The sequence below is a fragment of the Eurosta solidaginis genome, chromosome 5 (assembly GCF_040869045.1).
Source record: "Eurosta solidaginis isolate ZX-2024a chromosome 5, ASM4086904v1, whole genome shotgun sequence".
NCBI lineage: Eukaryota > Metazoa > Arthropoda > Insecta > Diptera > Tephritidae > Eurosta > Eurosta solidaginis.
Window position 1 is genome coordinate 221,977,414 of NC_090323.1, and position 21,273 is coordinate 221,998,686.

At 37.1% G+C, this 21,273-nt stretch overlaps 1 protein-coding gene across 10 annotated transcripts in view; it reads right to left on the reverse strand.

Moving 5' to 3' along the window:
* Window positions 1–21,273, reverse strand: part of LOC137252567 (serine-rich adhesin for platelets) — a 370,986-nt gene that overhangs the window by 126,056 nt on the left and 223,657 nt on the right. For all 10 annotated transcript variants that reach the window (XM_067788486.1, XM_067788485.1, XM_067788483.1 and 7 more), the window contains 6 exons: window positions 20,812–21,124; window positions 20,010–20,704; window positions 14,936–15,060; window positions 14,602–14,872; window positions 13,807–14,530; window positions 13,156–13,314 (listed from right to left, as the gene is read on the reverse strand). In XM_067788486.1, the coding sequence (XP_067644587.1) occupies window positions 13,156–13,314; window positions 13,807–14,530; window positions 14,602–14,872; window positions 14,936–15,060; window positions 20,010–20,704; window positions 20,812–21,124 (2,287 nt within the window). The remainder of the gene's footprint in view (window positions 1–13,155; window positions 13,315–13,806; window positions 14,531–14,601; window positions 14,873–14,935; window positions 15,061–20,009; window positions 20,705–20,811; window positions 21,125–21,273) is intronic.

Consider the following 21,273-nt stretch of genomic DNA (forward strand, 5'->3'; position numbering starts at 1 on the left):
GAATAACCTAAACAAATCAACTATTGGTAAATGAAATTCTATTACTTAACAAACAAAAATCTAAAATCGAGTACTCCATGACTCGATAATTCTAATAGTTTTAAGAGCCCAGACCCAAATACCTATCGACGTTTTAGATGTGTAGAATTTTCCGACAGGGTAACAATATTACTAATTTTTTTATCTGTTAACATCGCGAAAACAATTTTCGATGTTTAGTGTGAAATAAAATGGATTATTTTTGTATGGCAAGACCTTGCAACATTTAATAGTTATAAAATGTGGGAAAATATTTACAACAATGCTAACTTTAATAAGTGTTAACTTTCCTTACAGTGCTGCATCAAAAGCTCGACTTTATATGGGCAGAAAATGTCATGTATGCAGACAACTACAAATATATTATAGTTAAAGACATTAACAATATTGTGGCGAATGTTGACATCACTATGCTGTTAGTAAATAATCATGCAACAACAAGTAAGGAAGGCTAAGTTCGGGTGTAACCGAACATTACATACTCAGCTGAGAGCTTTGGAGACAAAATAAGGGAAAATCACCATTTAGGAAAATGAAGCTAGGGTAACCCCGGAATGTGTTTGTATGACATGGATATCAAATGGAAGGTATTAAAGAGTATTTTAAAAGGGAGTGGGCCATAGTTCTATAGATGCACACCTTTTCGAGATATCGCCATAAAGGTGGACAGTGGTTGACTCTAGAAAGTGTTTGTACGATAGAGATATCAAATGAAAGGTGTTAATCTTATAACTTTAAACGAGCAATTCTGGTTTGTTTTTATAGCCGAACGATTTCGGGAACGGCTAAACCGATTTAAGTGAAATTTAGCACCTTCTACCTAGGCGTTGCCACTGAGAATGTTTCACAAGTTTGCCACCTATTCGAAATTAAAAAAAAAATTTCATGAGATATGCCGATATGGGTATCAAACGAAAGGTATTTCACTCCGCATTGCAATTGGGACATTTTTGAGTAGGGTTGCCATTTAGGGTTGCTACCTATTCGAAATAAAAAAAAAAGTTGCATGAGATATGCCGATATGGGTATCAAACGAAAGGTATTTCACTCCGCATTACAATAGGGACATTTTTGAGTAGGGTTACCATTTAGGGTTGGGTTAGTTAGACCAAATAGTACTCTAATTACTCATATTCTATTAAAGCTTTAAAGGAGAACATTAAAGTTAAAAATCTTCCTAAAAAAATCTTACACATGATTCGACTTAATTTTCTAAATTTCATACACGCTAATAAAATTGAAATGCAATATCAAGGCACCGTGGCAAATTCTAGAAAAATATATTTAAATGCATATTTTTGCAAATATGAAATGAATAATTGTAATTTCTTAAAGATTGCTATTAGAAAGATTAATTTTCTACCGTTGAACACTAGAGGAATACGTTCAATTTGAAAACGACATCTAACCATTTAAATACCTATCAACAAATGACGCTTAGGGAAATAAGTTGACATTTCATTAAGTTACCTGATAGTTGTCATTCGTGAGATTTACAAGTTTTTGGAATGTAATAAAATTGTGAGGCTTTCATAGTGTATAACTAAAAAATGTTTGAAATTAATAAATCGGCGCATGAAGACACTCGACCTAAATAACTTAGTTAACGATTTCACTAATTGTCATAACAATCCCTTATATTATAGGCTGGAATTATCATTTCAAATTTTTTATTCCAGTTCATTTTGCGGTTAGTGTTTGATATGTTTTTGAAATCTATTTTTAAGGAAATCAAATATTGGTAAGTAAAAATATATAATATATGTATATGCATATAAAAAAAGTAGAGTTTGATTAATGATGCCATGTAGAACAAAGTAAGTTATGCAGCACACTCGAAGATTACCGAGCAAAGCTCAGTCGCCCAGGTACTGAGTATTTTAAAAGGGAGTGGGCCTTAGTTCTATAGGTGGAAGCCTTTTCGAGATATCGCCATAAAGGTGGACAGGGGGTGACTATAGAATGTGTTTGTACGATAAGGATATCAAACGAAAGGTGTTAATGAGTGTTTTAAAAGGAAGTGGGCCTTAGTTTTATAGGTGGACGCCTTTTCGAGATACCGCCATATAGGTGAGCCAGGGGTGACTCTAGAATGTGTTTGTACAATACAGATATCAAATGAAAGGTGATAATGAGTATTTTAAATGGGAGTGGGCCTTAGTTCTATAGTTGGACGCCTTTTAGAGATATCGCCATAAAGGTTGACCAGAGGTGACTCAATAATGTGTTTGTGTGATATGGGTATCAAATTAAAGGTATTAATAAGGGTTTTAAAAGGGAGTGGCCCTCAGTTGTATATGTGAAGGCGTTTTCCAGATATCGACCAAAATGTGGGACAGGGTGACCCACAACATCATCTGTCGGGTATCGCTAATTTATTTATATATATAATGCCACGGACAGTATTCCTGCCATGATTCCAAGGGTTTTCGATTTCGCCCTGCAGAACTTTTTCATTTTCTTCTACTTAATACGGTAGGTGTTACACCCATTTTACAAGGTTTTTTCTAAAGTAGCTAATTTAGCGAGACTTGCTCTATTGCTTTTTATACAATGGTTTTTTGTTATTGATATTAAAGACAAATTGTAGTATTCTAGACAAATTAAATGAAAAAGGGCAGAGCCCCGCCCATTTTGAAATTTTCTTTTATTTTTGTATTTTGTTGCACCATATCATTACTGGAGGTGAATGTTGACATAATTTACTTATACACTGTAAAGATATTCAATTCTTTGTTAAAATTTGACTTAAAAATTTTTTTTAAGTGGGCGTGTTCGTCGTCCGATTTTGCTAATTTTTATTTCGCACACATATCGTAATAGGAGTAACGTTCCTGCAAAATTTCATCATGATATCTTCACCGACTGCCAAATTACAGCTTGCAAAACTTTTAAATTACCTTCTTTTAAAAGTGGGCGTTTCCACGACCATTGTCCAAAATTTTGCTAATTTTCTATTCAGCGTCATAACGTCATCCCACACACCAAGTTTCATCGCTTTATCCGTTTTGCGTAATGAATTATCGCACTTTCTCGGTTTTTCGATATCGAAAAAGTGGGCGTGGTATAGTCCGATTTCGTTCATTTTAAATAGCAATCTGACATGAGTGCCCAGGAATATACACACCAAATTTCATCAAGATACCTCAAAGCTTACTGAAGTTATCGTGTTTACCGACGGACGGACATGGCTAAATGAATTTCTTTTTTCTCCCAGATTCTTTTCATATATAGAAGTCTATATCTATTTCGATTAGTTTATGCCGTTACAGGGTACAGTTATGGGAACAAAACGAATATACTCTGTGAGCTCTGCTCAGCTGAGTATAAAAACGGCAAGCAGCCACACTTAAGTATAAGGCAACGAAGAACATTCCACACACATAACCAGTAGCTTAAAGCATAGAAATTATTTCACATACATATATGTATGTAGGCATCAACTAAGAGGCGAACTACTTATCTTTATAATTTAACTTTTATTTAAACCATATATCTCTTTATTTCTGATACATGCCTCTCCAATTTGATATTCGAAAGAGTACAAGGATTGTTGACTTAAAAAAAACGGCAATATAACCGTATGTACTATTAGAAAAAGATAACACTACGAGAGTGACAACGTATTTGCCTTCATCATAGAAAAAGTCGTCACTTTCGTGATTTCGAAGCCAAATAATATTTGATGAATATAAATTCCAGACTATGAAAAAATTTTTCGTTATAGGAACCAAGAAATAACTGCGAAAAATATGTTTTAGAAACAAAACCTATGATCACCTTGCCAATAAGTGCTACTTTGAACTCAGCACGTTCACCGCAGTGAATCGCTAAAGTCCTAACTAGCGCAGAACTATCGCATAAACAGAAAGTTCTAGTTTTAATTCTGTCCCCTTAAAATTCTTTCAACTGCTCTTCTAATATATCGTGATTTCCTACGAAATGGCATTTACCTCCCGATACAGACCTTTCGAACGCGTTCTTAACTGGTTCAGCTGTAGGTGGTTCTGAAATAGTCGCAACATTTGACTAATCAATTATACAATAGCTCAGACTTAGCGCTGTTAGTACGATTTTGGCTTCCAACTGTCCCGTTCTGCATGCGATTAGCACAAGTTCTGAGGTAGTCATTAAACCTGTTGTTCGAAACTGTCGCTTTGAGTTATTATATCTGCAGGGTAATTAAAAATTAAACTCCTTTATCGGTGAACAAAAGTCAAACACTATAAGACTCCCATCCTAATAGCCATCTTCGCTGGCTGGGACACGTTATGGGAATGATAGAAAATGATTCAGCTCAGAGAGTTTTGCTTGTCGACATCTCCACTTGGAAGCAGAGGAAAAGGTGACGATAATCATTCCTGTAATTTTGAAGGAACCGTACTCTAGATGAAATAGTGGAAAACTTCTGCATTGTTCAAAAACTAGAAACCATTCTAATTTCGTCTTAAATATAATGTTGAAATTCTTAAACCGTCTTTGCTCTAACTTATTTTATAAAATTTAATGTCGAGAAGCTCGCGAGCCTTGCGAGAACTAGAGAATCTCGCTAAAAGCCAAAACTCGCGAGAAATCCAAAAAAGTTTGAGAAATCAAAAGCTCTAATCAAAACAATCAAATATGTATACATTTAACAGAAAAATGTGAAATTTTGCATATTTTACTATGAATGCATATTTTGCATTCAATATTTATTTGTAGGCATATTATGTAGAAAAAATTTTATTTCCCGTCTAGCTCTAGAAGAAAGTAAAATATAAATTTTAATAACGCAACAATTTCCATATACATTAAGGTAAAGATATGAATAAAAAGGAAGGGCACAGAAGAGGATATTTGGGTATCATATTTTTTAATGGAAAACTTTAGTTCAGATTGTGTAATGCGTTCATTTAATCCATTACAAATAATTCCATAAAGCCAGGAAAATTACATCGGCCAAGTGGTCGCTGTCAGAGTTGATGACTCGTTTTATGATAACTATCTAAAAAAAAAAAAAACATTAAAAATAAAGAAGTCTGCATCGGGCGATGAAAACTATCAAAGAAAAGGAGAATATTTCACGATCTTGAAGAGAAACACAGTTAATGTAGATTTGTATGCTGTGCTCATCTAGTTTCCAAGTATTAAACCCGAAGCGACGAATAGTGTAATTTGCAAAATTTACAGCGATTTCCAATTCCGTGACTAATTTACTTCAAAACAGTACTGATAGATAGCTACTTCTATTCCTCTTTTTATGGCGGCCCCAGTGGTGTGATGGTAGCGTGCTCCGCCTACCACACCAAAGATCCTGGGATAACGACCCGGAAAAATCAACATCAGAGTTTTAGAAACCCTTTTTTTTGAATAAGAAGAACCTTTTTTTCAGCGGGGTCGTCCCTCGGCAATAACTTGGAGTGTACTTCTGCCATGAAAAGCTTCTCAGTTGGGAATTCATATGCTCGCAGATTGTTAATAAACCAAGAGTACATGGAAATGTCAAAAAGTAAATGGCAGTAAACAAAAATTTATTTTCGGTCATTTGCACAGCTTTGGCAGGTGTCTGAAAAATTTACTATCTTCTATTCCAAATTAAAAACTAATTTTTCTACTATAAGAATACTAACAAGTAAGGAAGGTAAAGTTCGGGTGTAACCGAACATTACATACTCAGTTGAGAGCTATGGTGACAACATAAGGGAAAATAACCAGGTAGGAAAATGAACCGAGGGAGACGCTGGAATGTGTTTGTATGACATATGTATCAAATGAAAGGCATTAAAGAGTATTTTATGAGAGAGTGGGCCATAGTTCTATAGGTGGACGCCATTTAGGGATATCGCCATAAAGGTGGATCAGGGTTGCCTCTAGAATTTGATTGCACGATATGGGTATCAAATGAAAGGTGTTAATGAGTATTTTAAAAGGGGGTAATCCTTAGTTCCATAGGTGGACGCCGTTTCGAGATATTGCCGTAAAGGTGGACCAGGGGTGGCCCTAGAATTTGTTAGTACAATATGGGTATCAAAAGAGAGGTACTAATGAGGGTTTTAAAAGGGAGTGGTGGTAGTTGTATAGGTGGTCGCCTTTTCGAGATATCGCCATAAAGGTGGACCAGGGGTGAGTCTAGAATGCGTTTGAACAATATGGGTATCAAACGAAAGGTGTTAATGAGTATTTTAAAAGGGCGTGGGGCTTAGCTCTATAGGTGGACGCCTTTTCCAGATATCGCCATAAAGGTGGACCAGGGGTGACTCAATAATGTGTTTGTACGATATGGGTATCAAATTAAAGGTATTAATGAGGGTTTTAAAAGGGAGTGGTGGTAGTTGTATATATGAAGGCATTTTCCAGGTATCGACCAAAATGTGGACCAGGGTGACCCAGAACATCATCTGTTGGATACAGCTAATTTAATTATATATGTAATACCTGCCAAGATATCAAGGGTTTTTTATTTCGCCCTGCAGAACTTTTTCATTTTCTTCAACTCAATATGGTAGGTGTCACAACCATTTTACAAAGTTTTTTCAAAAGTTATATTTCGCGTCAATAAACCAATCCAATTACCATGTTTCATCCCTTTTTTCGTATTTGGTATAGAATTATGGCATTTTTATCATTTTTCGAAATTTTCGATATCGAAAAAGTGGGTGTGGTCATAGTCGGATTTCGTTCATTTTTTATATGAAGATAAAGTGAGTTCAGGTAAGTACGTGAACTAAGTTCAGTAAAGATATGTCGATTTTTGCTTAAGTTATCGTGTTAACGGCCATGCGGAAGGACAGACGGACGACTGTGCATAAAAACTGGGCGTGGCGTCAACTGCCCATTTTCACAGAAAACAGTTAGCGTCATAAAATCTATGCTCCTACCAAATTTCAAAAGGATTGGTAAATCTTTGTTCGACTTATGGCAATTAAAGTATCCTAGACAAATGAAATGAAAAAGGGTGGAGCCACGCCCATTTTTAAATTTTCTTTTATTTTTGTATTTTGTTGCACCATATCATTACTGGAGTTGAATGTTGACATAATTTACTTATATACTGTAAAGATATTACATTTTTTGTTAAAATTTTACTCTAAAAAAAATTTTTTTTTAAGTGGGCGTGGTCCTTCTCCGATTTTGCTAGTTTTTATTAAGCGTACATATAGTAATAGGGGTAACGTTCCTGCCAAATTTCATCATGATATCTTCAACGACTGCCAAATTACAGCTTGCAAAACTTCTAAATTACCTTCTTTTAAAAGTGGGCGGTGCCACGCTCATTGTCCAAAATTTTACTAATTTTCAACTCTGCGTCATAAGCTCAACTCACCTACCAAGTTTCATCGCTTTATCCGTATTTGGTAATGAATTATCGCACTTTTTCGATTTTTTGAAATAGCGATCTGAGATGAGTGCCCAGGAACCTACATACCAAATTTCATCAAGATACCCCAAAATTTACTCAAGTTATCGTGTTAACGGACGGATTGACGGACGGATATGGCTCAATCAATTTTTTTTCGATCCTGATGATTTTGATATATGGAAGTCTATATCTATATCGATTCCTTTATACCTGTACAACCAACCGTTATCCAATAAAACTTAATATACTCTGTGAGCTCTGCTCAACTGAGTATAAAAAAAAACAATAGAGCAAACCTTTTAGTCCAGGGATCGTAGTAAACGTAGAAAATATTTCACGTTTTCTAGACCAAATATACAACAGTCAAAGAACGCACCACTTATACAAGAACAAACCTTTCAAAAGGTTATGCAAATAGCCATGAATAGAAGACTGTTGTTTTTTTCATTTAAAATTCAGTTTCAAAATTCTTGTCACATCTATAAATTTTCTATTCAAATATATGTTGATGAGTTTGATGGTGAATGAGAACAAAACGAAGTACCTGCTGTCATCGAGCAAAGAGCCATCGCATATGCGCCTTGGCAACCACGCTACTGTTGGCAGCCATAATTTCGACTTCGTTTATTTGGCAACAAGCATCAACACTAGTAATAACATCAGCTCTGAAATCCAGCGAATAATCACTCTTGCCAATAAATGCTACCTTGGACCAGGTGGGCAATTGAAAAGTAAAGTCCTCTCTCGGCAAACGAAAATCATACTCTACATGTCACTTATAGTACCCGTTCTGCTATATGGTGCAGAAACATGGACCATGACAACATCAGACGAAGTGGCTCTGGGAGTGTTTGGGAGAAAAATTCTTCGAAAGATTTATGGACTTTGGCGAGTGCCGACGAAGATTTAACGACGAGCTGTTCGAGCTATACGCAGACATCAACATAGTCCAGAGAATTAAAACGCAGCGGCTGCGCTGGCTAGGCCATGTTATGCGAATGAAAGATGACGCTTCGGCCAAGAAAGTGTTTCTATCGGAACCCGCCTATGGAAGCAGCGGTAGAGGGCGGCCCTCACTCTGCTGGAAGGAACAGGTGCAAAGCGATTTAAACTCCCCTTGTGTGACCAATTTGCGCCGGTTGGCGGAGAGAAGAAGCGACTGGTGCGCTTAGTTGGACGGCCATTACCGTTTAAGTGGTTAAGCACCAATTTAGTAAGAAGTAAGGGGTTGGGTATAGAAAATGAAGCGACAGCAGAAAATTTTTCACAAATATATCTTGTTAATAGTACTTAAACTGGAAAATTTTCGATGCTTTTCATGGTTTCTGAACAGAGAAAATGCCCTTAATAATTATTATAAAAAAAATTATCGTTGTAGGACTTGATCTCGAAGTCGTACCTGGAATCCCTTATCAATAGGCCATTAAAACAGTAACAGTTATTATCTTTTTCGATACTGGTGTTGGCCATTGATTGCGTTTGGTTTCATGTTCTTGATCAGAATAATCAAAATGTTTATCGCATCCTTTTATGCTGGAATCTGTTTACAAAGGACCACTTTTTGATACGCGGCGAAGGCTTTTAACCTCTATCCGTTGGTAGATGATATATTGTTCAGTTTTATATAGGGAGCCGATTCCTTCAACCCCTGCGCCCGCTGGCAGCTGCACCTGTTTAAACTGCAACAAAAAATTGTTTTACGTATGCTCTTGACTGAAATATCCGCGTTATCCGACTATGTATCGGACATTCATTAACGAAATTTTTATACCTTTCATGAAAATGAAATGGTATATTAATTTCGTCACGAAACCCAAAATTGTAAGTCCTTAAAGGAAAATAGATAGACCCAACATTAAGTATACCGAAATAATCAGGTTGAAGAGCTGAGTTGATTTAGCCATGTCCGTCTGTTCGTCTGTCCGTCTGTCCGTCTGTCTGTTTGTATGCAAACTAGTCCCTCAATTTTTGAGATATCTTGATAAAATTTGGTGAGCAGGTATATTTGGGTGTCCGATTAGACATTTGTCGGAACCGGCCGGATCGGACCACTATAGCATATATCCTCCATACAACCGATTTTTCAGAAAAAGAGGATTTTTGTCATATCTTACTCAATTTAACAGAATGAAGCTTCAAACTTCACCATATAATTTCGTACATTGCACATATTGTTGCCTGAAAAAATTGATGAGATCGGTCGTATATATAGTATATATCCCCCACAACCGATTGTTTAGATAAGAAACTTTTCGTAATTACTGCCCTATTTTAAGAGCTAGAGGCTTCAAATTTCAACGAATGCTTACGTATATGGCATATATTGTTGTCTGAAAAACATAGAGATCGTTTGTATATATAGTATATATCTCATTCATCCGATTGTTCAATTTCGCAATTTTCGCAATATCTACCCCATTTTAACAGCTTTAAGCTTCAAATTTCACCGATTGCTTACGTATATAGTATATATTGCTGTGTCAAAAAATCATAGAGATCGGTGATATATATAATATATATATGATGGTATATATAGTATATATATAGTATATATATATTTTTATGCGATTTCTGCCACATTTTAACAGCTAGAAGCTTCAAATTTCACCAAATGCTTACGTGTATAGCATATATTGATGTCTGAAAAAATCATTGAGATCGGTGGTATACATATTATATATCTCATACAACCGATTGTTCAGATAAGAAACTTTGCGCAATTTCTGCCCCGTTTTAACATCTAGAAGCTTCAAACAAATTTCACCAAATGCTTACGCATATAGCATATATTTTTGTCTGAAAAAATCATATAGGTCGGTGGTATATATATTATATACTTCATATAAATTGTCATTTTTGGCCCTTTTTTACGGCCAGAAGCTTCAAAATTCATCAAATAGTTACGTTTAGGTCATATATTTTTGAAATACGTGATTCGTAGTCATAGTTTCTACATGCAGACCACAAAAAACGTGAAGATTTGCATCCTCACACAAAGTTCCAACCTATTTTTATACCTTTCATGAAAATGAAATGGTATATTAATTTCGTCACGAAACCCAAAATTGTAAGTCCTTAAAGGAAAATAGATAGAACCAACATTAAGTATACTGAAATAATCAGGTTGAAGAGCTGAGTTGATTTAGCCATGTCCGTCTGTCCGTCTCTCCGTCTGTCCGTCTGTCTGTTTGTATGCAAACTAGTCCCTCAATTTTTGAGATATCTTGATAAAATTTGGTGAGCGGGTGTATTCGGGTGTCCGATTAGACATTTTTCGGAACCGGCCGGATCGGACCACTATAGCATATATCCTCCATACAACCGATTTTTCAGAAATAGAGGATTTTTGTCATATCTTACTCAATTTAACAGATTGAAGCTTCAAGCTTCACCATATAATTTCGTATATTGCACATATTGTTGCCTGAAAAAATTGATGAGATCGGTCGTATATATAGTATATATCTCCCACAACCGATTGTTCAGATAAGAAACTTTTCGTAATTACTGCCCTATTTTAAGAGCTAGAGGCTTCAAATTTCAACGAATGCTTACGTATATAGCATATATTGTTGTCTGAAAAAAGCGTAAAGATCGGTGGTATATATAGTATATATATGGTGGTATATATAGTATATATATATAGTATATATAAATATATATATTTTCGCAATTTTAGCCCCATTTAAACAGCTAGAAGCTTCAAATTTCACCGAATGCTTACGTGTATAGCATATATTGTTGTCTGAAAAAATTATAGAGATCGGTTGTATATATAGTATATATCTCATTCAACCGATTGTTCAGATAAAAAACTTTTCGCAATTTCTACCCCATTTTAACAGCTATAAGCTTCAAATTTCACCGATTGCTTACGTATATAGTATATATTTCTGTGTCAAAAAATCCTAGAGATCGGTGATATATAATATATATATGATGGTATATATAGTATATATATAGTATATATATTTTTTTTTTTGCGATTTCTGCCCCATTTTAACAGCTAGAAGCTTCAAATTTCACCAAATGCTTACGTGTATAGCATATATTGATGTCTGAAAAAATCATTGAGATCGGTGGTATACATAGTATATATCTCATACAACCGATTGTTCAGATAAGAAACTTTGCGCAATTTCTGCCCCGTTTTAACAGCTAGAAGCTTCAAATTTCACCAAATGCTTACGCATATAGCATATATTGTTTTCTGAAAAAATCATATAGATCGGTGGTATATATATTATATACTTCATATAAACTGTCATTTTTGGCCCTTTTTTACGGCTAGAAGCTTCAAAATTCATCAAATTTCATCAAATCGTTACGTTTAGGTCATATATTTTTGAAATACGCGATTCGCAGTCATAGTTTTTACATGCAGACCACAAAAAACGTGAAGCTTTGCATCCTCACACAAAGTACCTACCTATTTTTTGTTTTATATTTATCTTAAAAATTGTTTAGATATTTTAAAATTTCACCAAATGTTTACGTGTATAGCATATACTGTTGCCTTATAAAATTATAGAGACCGGTGGTATATATAGTATATATCTCATACAACCGATTGTTGAGATAAGAAACTTTGCGCAATTTCTTCCCCATTTTAACAGCTAGAAGCTTCAAATTTCACCAAATGCTTACGTGTATAGCATATATTATTGTCTGAAAAAATCATTGAGATCGGTGGTATATATAGTATATATCTCATACAACCGATTGTTGAGATAAGAAACTTTGCGCAATTTCTTCCCCATTTTAACAGCTAGAAGCTTCAAATTTCACCAAATGCTTACGTGTATAGCATACATTATTGTCTGAAAAAATCATTGAGATCGGTGGTATACATAGTATATATCTCATACAACCGATTGTTCAGATAAGAAACTTTGCGCAGTTTCTGCCCCATTTTAGCAGCTAGAAGCTTCAAATTTCACCAAATGCTTACGTATATAGCATATATTGTTATCTGAAAAAATCATAGAGATCGGTTGTATATATATTATATACCCCATATAAACTGTATTTTTTTGCCCCTTTTTTACGACTATAAGCTTCAAAATTCATCAAATAGTTACGTTTACGTCATATATTGTTGAAATACGTGATTCGTAGTCATAGTTTTTACACGCAGACCACAAAAAACCTGAAACTTTGCATCCTCACACAAAGTACCTACCTATTTTTTATTTTATATTTATCTTAAAAATCGTTTAGGTATGTAGATCTGTTCATTATATATTTCTTATCTTATACATCCGATTATTCGGAGATTACGAACGGCATAAGATTATTGTTCAGCCCCATTCATGAAAGGTATGAAGTCTTGGGCACAGCCGAAGACAGTCCCGTCCTTATTTGTTAATTTTCTTTTTAACTGCTGTCAGTTAAATATTATAATCAGTGCTCAAACACAATATATGCCTGAGGACGCACCTTCTCAAATTTTGTCTGGTTACTCTATTACATTAAAAAGACAAGAACATAGAAATTCTCGCTGCCTTACCCTCCTAGAATAATAAAAAGCAGCACACAATCCACCTTGTGATTATTCCTTGTTTTTATAATAATAATGAGGTCCCGTTTCTAAAACTTCTCATTGGGCGGCCGAAGCTCTTACCGTTTATTTAGTGAAATATTTACCGCCTTCTTAATAAAGAAATAAAAAAAAAGGTAGGTATACAAAAAATGTACCCCTGAGAAACTATCCATCGCATCAATGTGTTTCAGATACAACAGTTTCGTTAAAAAGTAAAGTTAATCTATGTACTTACATCACTGAATCCTTTTCCGAACTTTTATTAGTATGCTGACGTAATATAGAATTTAATTCCTTCATAACATCACTGCCCTTGCGTTCGAACTCAGAAAACAATTCTGTTTCTCCCATCTTGTGCAAGTCCGAACCACTGCGACTTTTAATAGAACTTGATCTTTAGGAAGTCAAAATTAAATTAGTAAATATATCTGTTGACATATTAAGTCTTATGCTTGGTTTTCACTAGGTTAAATTTGACCACAAACTTTGATGCATCAATTAAGACGACTGGTCATACAACTTTAAATGCATCCACCGTCCGTTTTGGCTACAATATGGAAGTGACAATTAAATTGACCAACAAGTGAAAACGACAGTTGACCAATGGTATGGAAAATTTGACATTAGGATTTCATTTGCTAATATACTGGCAAATTTATTTCCGATAGCCAACTGGAGTCCCATCAATAAATAATAACAGTAAATAATGTAACGGGTTGTGAAATGAATGAACATTTTTAGCGTGTATTTTGATCACGTACTGCTTCATCGACTTCGGGTGAGTAATGGAAACCCCTTTGACCACAACTAGCAAGCGTTTGGGCTTGAGGCAGTATTTGATGTCAATAATTTTGACTTAATGAAAACCAAGCATTATTCTACATACCGATCAATCGAGTCTACACTACTGTGCATATCAAAATCCATCATAAGATCCTCTGAACATATCGATTCACATGGCGAGAGCGTATCTAGCGAATCTACGCGCTCCATAACGGCTTTGCGCAGTGAGATTGGTGTACGTAAACTTAATTCAATTGCTTGTTGAAGGGCCGTTCGTGCCTTCGATAAACTTTTCAGCGAACGAATGGAACCGGTATTCTCCATAAGCGTAGGCGTATCTGTTTTGTCTTTGTGTGATGTCAAACTATCAACTAAATCATGTGCTTCGCTATTAAATAACAATGCCGGTTGATCGGCGATTTCATCGTCAATCAAATTACCACAATCGGATAGCGACAGCGAATGGGAAGCATGCGTTGGCGAGCCTGGTGAAATGGGACTAGCCATCTCCAGCTCTGGTGAAATCTCATCTAAATCTTTTTCTTGTAGCTCTTCATTTATTTTGTGCTTTTTTTGTTTGGCAGCAGCTTCTTCCGATTCGGTGCTGCTCACCAAGCTATCAGTGGGTGAGGTTTCATCATCTAATAAATAAGTGCTGCCAGCTAATGCCATTTCAGCAAATTTTGTTTCGTTTAATGTGTTATAAAAAGATTTCGGACGATCTGGTTTATTCGTTTCGTGCATATCTGAGGAGGCCGCATGCGTTATAGCGCACTCAGCTGTTTCTTGCAAATTAGATACTTTTGGTAAGGTTTCCGTAAGGGAGGCTGGAAAAATTAATGAAAAATATTATTTTATGCAAATTTCGAATAAGTATTTTATATGCAGTATATCTTACATAATGTGCTGGCTTGCATATCTGTAACAATACCACTTAAGTCATCGTCATTGAAATCATCTGCTGCCTTCAAAGTTCTTTTCTCATTCTTCTCAGTATCGCTATCTTTGGCTTTGTGCCCATCTTCATGCAGTTTATTGCTATCTTCGCTGCTTATACTAAGACTACTGCAGTCCTTTACAGCAAGCGACTCACCGGCATTGCACCATGAGAGCATTATGGAACTACCAGGTGATGATGTTTTACTAGAACAAGTATTGATGTCTTTGAACTAATGAAAGAAATTTCTGTTTTTAGTCGAATAGTAAATTTTGTTTATTATGGGACAAGTTACCCTATTTCCTTTCTCCGAAGTTGAGCGATCCATGTAAAGCTTTTCTTCATCTACGCCTTCACTTTCTTCAGAAGAATTTCGCGTTATGATACACTGAGCTGGAGCTGTTGTAGGGCGGGGCTTGTCTATTCATAAGAAAAACCAATATATATATGTATATATCTAATATATAAAATTCTTCTGTCACGGTTTTAGAGGCTTAACTCCTCCGAAGCGGCTCAACCGATTCTCATGAAATTTTTTGAGCATATTGGGTAGGTATGAGAATCGACCAACGTCTACCTTTTTTTCGCTACGTGCCTAGGATCTTGATATCAAAACGTGAACCCGGGTACCCCTAGAATGTGTTTATACAATAAGGATATCAAATGAAAGCTGTTCGTGTGTGCTATAGTACAGGATAATTTTCATACCCCTGGGTGACTAGGGTCTCGAGATATAGGCCAAAACGTGGACCCGGGTACCTCTAGAATGTGTTTATACAATATGGATATCAAATGAAAGCTGTTGATGAGTGCTATAGTACAGGATAATTTTCATACAACTGGGAGGCTAGGGTCTCGAGATATAGCCCAAAACGTGGACCCGGGTACCCCTAGATTGTGTTTATACATTATGGATATAAAATGAAAGCTGTTGATGAGTGCTATAGTACAGCATAATTTTCATACAACTGGGAGGCTAGGGTCTCGAGATATAGCCCAAAACGTGGACCAGGGTATCCCTAGAATGCGTTTATACAATATGGATATCAAATGAAAACTATTGATGAGTGCTATAGTACAGGATAATTTTCATACAACTGGGAGGCTAGTGTCTAGAGATATAGCCCAAAACGTGGACCCGGGTACCCCTAGAATGTGTTTATACAATATGGATATCAAATGAAAGCTGTTGACGAGTGCTATAGTACACGATAATTTTCATACAACTGGAAGGCTAGGGTCTCGAGATATAACCCAAAACGTGGACCCGGGTACCCCTAGAATCTGTTTATACAATATGGATATCAAATGAAAGCTGTTGATGAGTGCTATAGTACACGATGATTTTCATACAACTGAGAGGCTAGGGTCTCGAGATATAGCCCAAAACGTGGACCCGGGTACCCCTAGAATGTGTTTATACAATATGGATATCAAATGAAAGCTGTTGGTGAGTGCTATAGTACAGGATAATTTGCATACCCCTGGGTGACTAGGGTCTCGAGATATAGGCCAAAACGTAACCCTGGTACCCCTAGAATGTGCTTATACAATATGGATAACAAATAAAAGTTGTTGATGAGTGATTTAGTAGAGGATAATTTTCATACCCCTGGGTGACTAGGGTCTAGAGATATAGGCCAAACGTGGGCCCGTGCATGCCTAGACAATGTTTTTACATTGTGGGTATCAAATTGAAGCTGCTTTTGAGTGCTTTAGTATAGTGTAGTTTTCATACCTTTTGGTGACTAGGGTCTCGAGATATAGGCCAAAACGTGGATCAGGGTAACACTGGGATATGTTTTTACATTATGGGAATCAAATTGTAGCTGTCGATGTGTTGATGTGATAAAGTTTTACACCGCTGAGTGACTAGGGTCTCGAGATATAGGCCATAACATGGATCCGTGTATCATGGATATCAAATGAAAGCTGTTGCTGAGAGCTCTAAAGTTCATTGTGATATTGGATTTAGTCGCATCAAACTGGCAAAACTGATAAATATCCATGCGAAGCCGAAATAAAGACAAGAATTAAAAATACCCACATACTTATTTACATACTTCCTATTTGATTTGCCTGAAATTTCGTATATAAATTTGCCTATAGTAGTATTTACGATGCTTTTTTTCCGGGAAGTAGACCAGAGACGGACTGGGACAGGGATTAGGGCTAGTACTGGGACTGAGACTGAGACTCGGAGTGGGACTGGGACTGAGACTCGGAATGGGACTGGAACAAGAAGAATGAAGCGAAGATGTAGATGAAGCGAAAAAGACGGAGGGAGGAGTGAATAAAAAGATTAGGAAAAAGTGTAGAGGGGTAGGGCAGAGTTAGAAAAAGCTTATTAAAATGTATGCAGATAGGCGAAATTTAGGGCAGAACAAAGTCTGCCGGGTCTGCTAGTATATATATAAATATATACATATATTATAGTATAGAATAAATGATAATAATTTATTTACGTTTTTCTATACATATATCATAATTACTGCGATGTGATGTGATGTTCACTCAAGAGCTCTAGCGAACTTCTTTCCCCATACTGCAGTTGATCAGCGTATGTGGAGGTTAAATGCAGAGTGTGGGGGTTAAAGGCAGAATATATTTTCATAGCATTTTCACAAACGTGTATAAGCTTTGATCTAAAATAAATGGCCCCTCCCTAATCTCTCCAGCTTCTTCACCGTAGAGCTTGACCCAGGCGAATGGGAACACTATACTCCACGTCGTAAATTTTGAAATAAAAAAATTTTGAATGTGATAAGAGCATTGACTTCGCAGTATGAGCAACCGCGTATGGCACTAAAGTTGTAAGCTGCAAAAGCATCCTCAAATCACTTGTTGAGAATTCTTCACAAAGCACTGAAAATTGAAAGGCACAATTTTGTGAAAAGGCAGCTCTACCAGACCACCGTACTCAAGACGATCTTACTGTATACTTATGATGTTTAAATAGCAATGAAGTGGGACAGAAATATTAAGATAACAACGAGATGCCACAAGTGCAGTATTTGCTGGCGTGCCCCGAGAAGTGACAACTTCTTGATGCGAACCCGCTGAAGTAGGATAATAGGAAAATACGAAAGAAATCTATTAAATAGCTTTTAACCCATTACTACCGTGCGGATAGCGTATTCACAGCTAAGTCGGCCTCTAAAGCATAAGAACATGGTCTACTAAGGAGGACTCTAGTCACCTGCTTTCCCAATTTAATATTTGATAAACTTAAAAAGCATTGGAGGTTCTTATTTTTTAACATACTGGAGCTGAAATACGGGTCTGAATATGAAGCTCCACATACGTACCTTGGTATGTAATACCGATTTTTTTACTCTTGTTCATCGGGGTAAAGGTAAACGTCTGTAGTTGACAGACACAATTAGTGGCCTTAGAGTTTCGAGTAGGCGGCTGCCTAATAAGGCACAGATAAACTAACTACCTGCAGATTGGAAGCTATACAAGATGGCATTCAGAAATTTTAAATATGAGATAAGGGGAGCCTGAGGGACAACTTGGTAAGCTTATGAGAAAACATGGAATCGTGTAGTTAGTCCACGAAGCGCTGAAATATGATATTGATCCTTCTCCATTGACACTTTTGAGCGATATATTGGTGGCTGGGCTTTGATCTCTGGGGAATTCTTTGGATTTTTTAATGGATATTCCATTTTCAGATATACCAAATGCGCAATAATATGCTTCACTGCCGAAGAATACCAGCCTATTGCTGTTGGTATAAATCACCCTGAATGGGCTGCTAATCTCCTACAAGTCTTCGCAGACGGATGAGATAATTTCTGCCCAACGTAGGTTATATTTAGTACTTACTTCAGTTGGTTGACTCACACTAATGCCGACTGTTAATGGTCAAAATCGCCCCATATTCGCGGAAAAGCGCTCAGGTCTCTTCCAATGGCTGTAGACCAGGAATCTGCATTCCATAGAACAATTATATCCCCATTGTGTATGCGTGATTGCCCATCACTTTAAATTTTAGGAGAGCCATTAGATCATTCAGACTGTCACCGTTCCTTTTAAAAATGCTTGGCTTATAAATATCTTATTGTGCCGAATACCTCGAGAGTGCATCTTTTAAGGGCAGGTTTATTGAAACAGTTCTTCGTTTGTCTATTGGGAAAATAAGTTCTTTGAGATTGTATTTCTTAACATCAAGTGAGTCTTCCACAACTTCCATACCAGCTTCCATTCAAACCACCTTCCTAACACTACTCGTCGAATTGACTATGATAAAATACATCAGTGAGAGGGCGAAATTGGAAAACTCTGGGGCTGATACATTGGCTGTACAATTCGGTAATCAAAACGGGCTCGTCTACTAACTAAACGCAGTGTTCAATTGGTATCCGGCGATAGTACGGCTTCATGACGCGGGATATAAGCTTGAGAATAACGGGCACTGCGTATGTCGTAGGACAGACTATTTTGCGTTGGCTCACGCTCGTTTTTACAATGACCACTCATATTTCATCAAAGGAGAATTTGGAATTAATATAGCACGAAAGTCTGGTGAACCTGTTCACGGAAAGGGGGGGGGGGGGGGGAGAGAGGGGGGGGGGGGGGGGGGGAGAGGGAGGGAGTGTATCTCATTCTAGTCGGAAATTAAGGCGTCATCCTCCAGGAGGCTATCAAAGCGCTTTACTCTGGCACCGTGAGGTCAAGGTATCTAATATATTTCTTGTCCTCACTTGAGGTGGCAGGCATCTTGATCATTGCCATCTTGTAGTTTGCCAAATAACTGCTAGATTAAGTGCTCACACAACTAACCAGTCCCTGTTTTAATCCAACTCCTAGGGAAACTTTGTATAGATGTATTGTGGTAGCATGAGTGAATGCGTGCTAATCTTTTCTGAAATATACAACAAATTACAACCTTTGATCAACAAGGTTACTCTTATCATTGAAAAATGGAATCTGTGGGCTTATGGTGCGTATTTTGACTGGCTACTGCCTTCTGGCAGCCCATGCTTTACAACTAAGCCTTGTGGGTGATATAAGATCGCCAAGCGCGGGTTAGAGGAGGAAAGGATCGAGCACGTCTTGTGCTTCTTCTTCAGCTATAAGTAATGGCACATCTATCAGATCTAGAAACAGCAAGGAGGATAGGTCGTGGAAAGCTTCTAGTATTTGCCAGGGGAACGGAAACTTTTAATAATATGGGTACTGGTTTCTGATAGGGTTTTTTTGTATGATCGTTACGCAAACTTCTGGTAAAGTTATGGATTCATTCAGTCTTTGTGAGGTCCGCACGGACTAACCTAACTTAACCCAGCCACTTAGCCTATAAATGAAATGTTCCATCGATAAAAAAAAAATAATAATACAAACGTAGTTTTGATGTAACTTACCCGCATTTACGTCTTCTACTTGCTGAGTAGTGCTAGGTGTACTACTATTGCCAAAGACTCCACCATTTCTTTCATAACTCTCCCTGCTCAGTACAGTATTGGAGCGCATAAGACCACAAAGAGGCAGCGGTACAGTTTGATTTTCGCCTGGAAGTTTGGGCAAAGCCAAAGGCTCTACAATCGAACTACCTTCACTCGAGAATGGGTCATCCAAATCACGCACTTCAAATTTGTGACGACCACTCATAAACATTTGCAAATTGCGTGGACGACTGCGGCTCCGTTTAGGCGAGACCGTGCGACCGCCATTGCTGCCACAAGCACTAGACACTGAACTATCTAAATTGGCATCCATACAGGAAATACCAGAATCAGCTGAAATTTCACGACTACCTGAGAATCCACGACGCGTATTGTTAGCCATTTGTTTGGCGGACTTTAAATCCATGTGCACTCCAGTATTATGAGCTACAGTGGCGGATGCCACAACAGTTAAAGGGTGCTGTGATAGCGTGTCTTTGGCGCGTGCTCCAGCCGTTGTTGTGGTCATCGTAGGTGACGGCGTGTAGATGCTACCTGGTGTAGTAGGCGTACCAACACTAATCGCTACAGGAAATTCTGGTTTCGGCAAACTGACTGTATGCAATGTAAATTTTGAGAAAGTAGCTGGTGGTGCGCGCGGTGTTGGACGTACGCTGCAAATAAAAATAAAACGTTTACAAAAATTTTAATTAATTAGATATTCATTATTTGCAATTCGTCATGTTGTATGTTTGGTATGTATGTATTTGTGTGTACTCACATAACATTTGTGTGCATGCCCGTATTGATGACGTTACGCGACTGATGAGACTGCATACTAAGATGCGTTGTTGGTTGATGTGTCCCACTGTGTTTACTGGTACGTCCTGCACTGCCATAGCTGCCACCATATGTGCTTGGTTGTTCAAAAAATTGGCGTCGCTGATATTCGATTGTGCTATTCTGACTCAAATTGAATGTTATCGATTTGGGTTGTGATATTTTTGGACGACCAGCCGCATCGGCGGGTTCACTTGCCTCATCGCCTGAAGTCAATGCCCGGCCGGCATGTGCACTCTTGGAGCGGCGTTTTACTGCGAAATTGTGGACAAAAAAAGAAACAAACTTTGGTTAGTGTGTACTTGTGCACATATATATTAATTTTTGTTTTGTATATATTTTTGTTATAAATGCAATTCATAGTGCCTCAGCAATGGTTTTTTTTTTTCTTTTGCACACTCAA